The 6,122-nt window shown below is 36.8% G+C and overlaps 1 protein-coding gene across 1 annotated transcript in view; it reads right to left on the reverse strand.

The window, feature by feature from the left end:
- The window catches only part of LOC106883723 (dynein beta chain, ciliary), a 273,290-nt gene that overhangs the window by 61,206 nt on the left and 205,962 nt on the right, over positions 1–6,122 (reverse strand). Inside the window, exons 60-61 of the mRNA XM_052974147.1 lie at positions 5,933–6,042; positions 4,136–4,363 (exon numbers count right to left, since the gene is read on the reverse strand). Of these exons, the coding sequence (XP_052830107.1) occupies positions 4,136–4,363; positions 5,933–6,042 (338 nt within the window). The remainder of the gene's footprint in view (positions 1–4,135; positions 4,364–5,932; positions 6,043–6,122) is intronic.

Genomic DNA, 6,122 nt, shown 5'->3' on the forward strand with positions numbered 1-6,122 from the left:
TATATATATATATATGTATACATACGTGTGTACACACAAACACACATATATATATACATGGGATGAGGTGGTGAAGCATGACCTTTAAACATTGGGTCTCACAGAGACAATGACAGGAGACCGAGACCTTTGGAGATATGCTGAGATTGAGAAGACCCAGCAACTAAAGTGAGATTGCAACCATGGCTAATACCAGTGTTGCATGTCCGGCCTATTTAAGAGTACCCCTGATGCGTCGGGCAATATGATACACTCCGACTGGTTCCCATTCTGGTGGCACATAAAATGCATTATCCAAACATGGTCAATGCCAGTGTCCCCTGACTGGCTCCTGTGCTGGTGACACATAAAATAACACCATCCAAACATGATCGATGCCAGGTCCGCCTGACTGGCTCTCGTGCCAGTGGCACATAAAAAGCACTATCCAAATATGATCGATGCCAGGCCCATCTAACTGGCTCCTGTGCTGGTGGCACATAAAAAGCACCCACTGCAATCTTGGAGTAGTTGGCATTAGGAAGAGTATCCAGCTGTAGAAATATTGCCAGATCAGATTGAAGCCTGGTGCAGCCGCTGGCTCTCCAGACCTCAGTCAAACCATCCAGCCCATACCAACATGGAAGACGGACATTAAAGAATGATGATGATGATGTTGTTAAAGAGGACAACAAATCTTATTAACAAGTATATATCTGCTATATTGCAAATCTACAATGGTTCCATAACTCCCATCTCGGCTATGACCTTGGAACCCTGGTAATCCCTTACAACACTTACCCAGTGTACCTAGTTGTTTAGATCACCTGTGAACTAAACCCCCATACTTATTTATATATATATATATATATATATATATATATATATATATATATATATACATATACTTAAATGTACATATATATGAATACTCATACATACATATATCCATATATATATCTATATCTATATATATATATATATGAGAGAGAGACAGACAGACAGACAGACAAAGCGAGAGAGAGAGACAAATAGACAATCACTTATTCATTTTATGGTAGTTTTTCCCATGCTTGCATTGTATTTTTAAGACAGTATATCTATAACAGATTTTAGCACTCGTAATATATTGCCTGGCGATAGTGTATATATGTTAAGTATGATACATAGGTGCCTATTTTAATCTAATACTAGTTAATTTGAATACACAGAGTTTTTATTCAGCCCTGCAGCTGTTTGTCATATTAGTGAATGTATTATTCCCTGATTCCTATATATATATATATTGGCGGCAACACATTTCATTTAGGCAAGTGACTGATTACACCTAATTGAAAAGATCCAAGAAGGTCAATATATATGCATAAATATATTTTTAAAATTTTATCATAATAAAATTTACATACAACACTGAAGTTATTTAGACATTCATTGACATATTATCTAGAACCATTGAATGAGAAATATATTACCTAGAATTATTTATATGCAAATATAATCTAAAGCCATTGATTTATTTCACAAGTGAACATTATTATTGATGAGCAATTTATCAAGCTGATGTTTGTCAAATAAAGCTTTTATGAAATTATTTTGGTAAATATTTTATTCAGTCCAAATTTGTATTTTAAATATAAGGTTCAACTTTTGGTACAAGGCCAGCAATTTCAGGGAAGGGAACTAGTCAATTATATCAACCCCAGTGCTCAACTGGTACATATTTTATCAACACTGAAAGGATGAAAGGCAAAGTCAACATTGGGAGAATTTGAACTCAGAGCGTATAGATGGGCGAAATGCCACTAAGCATTTTTCCTGGTGTGCCAGGAATTCTGCCAGCTGACTGCCTATTTATAGTCAATAAACATTTAAATATTTAAATATTAATAAATATTTAAATATTAAAAACTTTGAAAAGTAATGATCAATATCTAAGACTTTGTCCCAAACATTATTTTGGGACATTCCACGAGAAAATTTTCATATTTTTCTACCCTCTTCAGTTAGTTCTGTTCTACAAACATCATCATATTACAAACGCTTTCTATGTTGGCATGGCTTGGATGGGTTGTCATAGTTTGAGTCAGTTGTTATGCAGAGATACTAACTACAGACCCCCTTCAGTCATGAATGAGCATCAGATTGCACCTAGAAAGTTCCCTTCCGAAGCACACGTCCAGACAAGTTTGTTTTATGGAAGACCAGTAGTCAGCCATGCATACCAGCCTCCCCTCTCCACACCACTGATGCTATCCAAGGGCAAGGCAAAGGCCATGACAGCTTGGCACCAGTGACGTCACAACTCATTTCTACAGCTGAGTGAACTGGAACACTGTGAAATAAAGTGTCTTGCTCAAGAACACAACACACGGTTCTGTCCAGGAATCAAACTCACTACCTCATGATTGTTAGCCCAATGCTCTAACCACTGAGCCATGTGCCTTCATGGTTACTATACATGTAACTTTGAGTTTGTATACATGTAATAAATTCCAAAAGTTAAACAGAAACACAAGGGAACAAACGGAAAATCTGCACACAAGACACAAATGTTACTCATTCCTCATCAGTTATCATCTAAAAATCCGTACGATTTCATACATTTAAATAATAATATTGTTCATTTTTGATAGCATCAACAATGAGAAGCTGCTGGGAATAGTGAACGAACGTTGAGGACAGTGATGGAAACGAATATGGCACAAATGTAAATATACAAACAAAATAAATATACAATATTCAAATAAAATAAGGCTGATGGAAAAGTAGGGCAAAAAGGTGAAATAATGAATGGTGAAAAAAACAAAGCATGTTGAAAGTAGAGAAAGGAGCAAGGGAAACGTGACTGAATGGGTCAGAGGTAAGATGAAAATGGAAGTGAAACAGAGAGATGGGAATGGTCACAGGTCACACAGTAGTGGGAGGAGAGAGACAAAATGGTAGAAGGCAGAGAGACAGAAAGCAACAGGGAGGTAAGTTGGTGGGAGAGGGAAGAAAAGAGAGAAAGACAAGAGAGAGAGGGAGAAAAAAGACAGAAACAGATGTTGCACAAAAAATTTCCAGCTGTACATGTAGGTGGATTTGGAGGAGCATGTCTCATATATTCTATTTTGATTGGTCACTAATCACTACAGAAAGTACTTGGTGCATTTACTTATGGCTCCAACACTAGTGAGGAGCCTTGTACCCTGCAAGGCTAAAGAGCTCATTGTTACACATTGCCTCCATTCAGTCAGGATAACATGAATAAAAGAGGGAATAGAAGAAAGGGTGATGAAAGAAGAGAGAGAATGAGTTGGAGTGACAGGATGATAGAGGAAGGACAAATGGAAGAAACACTGCTGGAAGGATTAATGGGAGAGAAACAGTAATGGTAACTGCATGTTTGGTAGGAAGGGGGAGAAAAAGAAAGAGAGTAGAGAGAGAGAGAGAGATCTGTGATGCCGAACATGGAGCATACACCCCACCAGTGGGGCCTGGGAAAATTGTGTTGGGGTGTGAGATACTAAATTTTTTTCTTTTTTTTTTCTTTTAGTGGGACATAGAATTGTTAACATTTTTTTTCATAGCAAACATACTACGTCTATATTCAACATACCCAAACCAATCCCTCCAGCCATGCATACTGTGTGAAGACTGTTTGCTACAGTATAGCGCTTTTCTAATGCCCTACTATGGATATTTCTTTAAGGAAAGTATATAATTATGTGATGTCAATACTCAGTACTTAATAAAAGAGTTATTTGTAGATTCTTTTATATAAAATAATTGCAATAAAACAATAAAGTTGTTTTTCTTCCAGCCACCAGTGGAGCATATATTTTTCTGGAAACTAATTGTGGGGAAAATAGGTTGGGACACACTGAGATAGATAATTGTGGAGATGTGTTATGGTAAGAGAGAGTGTGAGAGAGGAATGTAAGTCAATAATGAGTGATGAAGGAAAGCATATACTGGCTACCAACAGATCCAACACAGACCCTCATCTAATATGCATTAGAAAGGTGGGGTGGAGTGATATGAATGGTAGAAGATTGAATATTTGACCTTGAATTATAAAGCTTCTTGACATTCTTTTCAACAAAGTAAGACAGCCTATGATTTGAAAGAAATGATTTTGAAAGAGGATAAAGAGGACATCATGTATACAGCTAACCTTCACAAAGATTTATTGGCAATGTTTCCATCTCTGGACATTCAGAATGATACCAATCCTCCCATAGTTCTTGGTTGGTTATCAGCTTGATACAAAAGTTGTCCATGGGTCCATTTAGTACAGAAAGAGTTAATACATTTTCCCAAACTGAAGCTGGCAGCCAATCAGGAGGTTTATCATTTGATTGGAAGTCTTCCAATGTCAGCTGAATTCCAACACCTGGGTTGTCTGTCGAAAAGAAACGAGTTGAAACATCCAATGAATAATTTCTAAATATTCTTTTCTACATGCTCAATATCTCCATCAACTACACAGACAACACATCGATAATAAGATTTCATTCTGCTTCAAGACACATCTCTCCCTCACTTCCTCTTTCGCTGACTCACTGTATGTATGTATGTATGAATACACACACACACATACATACATACATACATACATACATGTATCTATACATGTACATACATACACATAATATATATACAGAGAGAGAGAGAGAGAGGTGGGGGTTACTGATAAATTTAATGATTGGTGACAAAATGCAGAGTTTTGATCTCATTTATCTTGTCATATGTATATGGGGGTGGGGTTAGGTTTAGGCTGATAGGTAGGTAGATGGATAAGAATCAGCAGTAATTATCACATCTTTCAGTTAATTAATTATGAAATTCTATAACTGATACACCACTAGTAATTCATATTGATATTCAAAATTGCTGTTCAACACCTAATTATATGACTTACTAAACAATGGCTTTCTTTAACCAAGGATACAGATATTGTTTTATATCATCATCATCATCATCATTTAAGATCCATTTTCCATACTGGCATTGGTTGGACTGTTTGACAGCCAGGGTGCTGTCCAGACTCTAATTGTCTGTCGTGGCATGGTTTCTATGGCTGGATGCCCTTCCAAATGCCAACCACTTCACAGAGTGTGCTGGTGCTCTTTACATGCCACGGGCACAGGTGTGTCTATGTAGCACCAGCACAAGTACATTTCACATGGCACCAGCAGCTGTAAGGGACAAGCCTGGATGACCATGATTTCATTTAGCTTGAATCATCTTAAGTACAGTGAATTACCAAAACTCCTGGTCCCTTGTCATCTGTGAGTTCCAGTGTCTAAAGATTCTTTCTCACTACTTCATTCCATGTCTTCCTGGGTCTACCCCTTCCACATGTTCTCTCAACAATTAGAGCTCAATATATATATATATACATATATATATATACATAGCCATATAACCTGAAGTTTTTAAGCGAGGAGAAATAAGATTTTGTCGTATTCATGTTGTTCTCAAAAAGGCATACCAATATAAATAGGCACTGCGTGGGTGTGTAGTTAGAAGCTTCGGATTCAGTCTCACTGCATGGCACTTTAGGCAACCAAAGCCTTGTGAATAGATTTGGTAGATGGAAACTGGAAGAAGCCCATCATGTGTGTGTGTATGTGTGTGTGATTTTGTGTCTGTGTTTGTCCCTCAACACTGTTTGATAACCAGTGTTGGTGTGTTTATGTCCCTGCAACTTAGCAGTTCACCAAAAGTGAATAATAAAATAAGTAGTACTGGGGTTGATACATTCAACTAAAAAATTCCTCAAGGTAGTTGCCCCAGCATGGCCACTGTCTAATGACTGAAACAAGTAGGAGATAAATAAAATGAATTAGCTCCAAACAGAAATCAGAATAAATTCTCCAAACAGTTTTCATTGGGATCTTATCTCAATTTTGAAATAATATTTCTATTCTTAGAGGAATCCATAAAACATAATAAAAAGTGGCTGTACCTTGAACAATTAAAGCTAATTGTTGCCATGTGTCAGAATCAGCATTCTCCATCTCTTTTGTCAAAGACAACAACAGTTTAAATAAGAGCCAGTCTTCTTGGTAAAGACCCCTATAAAATGATAAATGTTTAAGATATCAACATGTTCTGATTTATATTGAAAAGCTCGGTTTTACTTGTACAATGAAATA

Source organism: Octopus bimaculoides, chromosome 17, assembly GCF_001194135.2.
Source record: "Octopus bimaculoides isolate UCB-OBI-ISO-001 chromosome 17, ASM119413v2, whole genome shotgun sequence".
Classification (NCBI taxonomy): domain Eukaryota; kingdom Metazoa; phylum Mollusca; class Cephalopoda; order Octopoda; family Octopodidae; genus Octopus; species Octopus bimaculoides.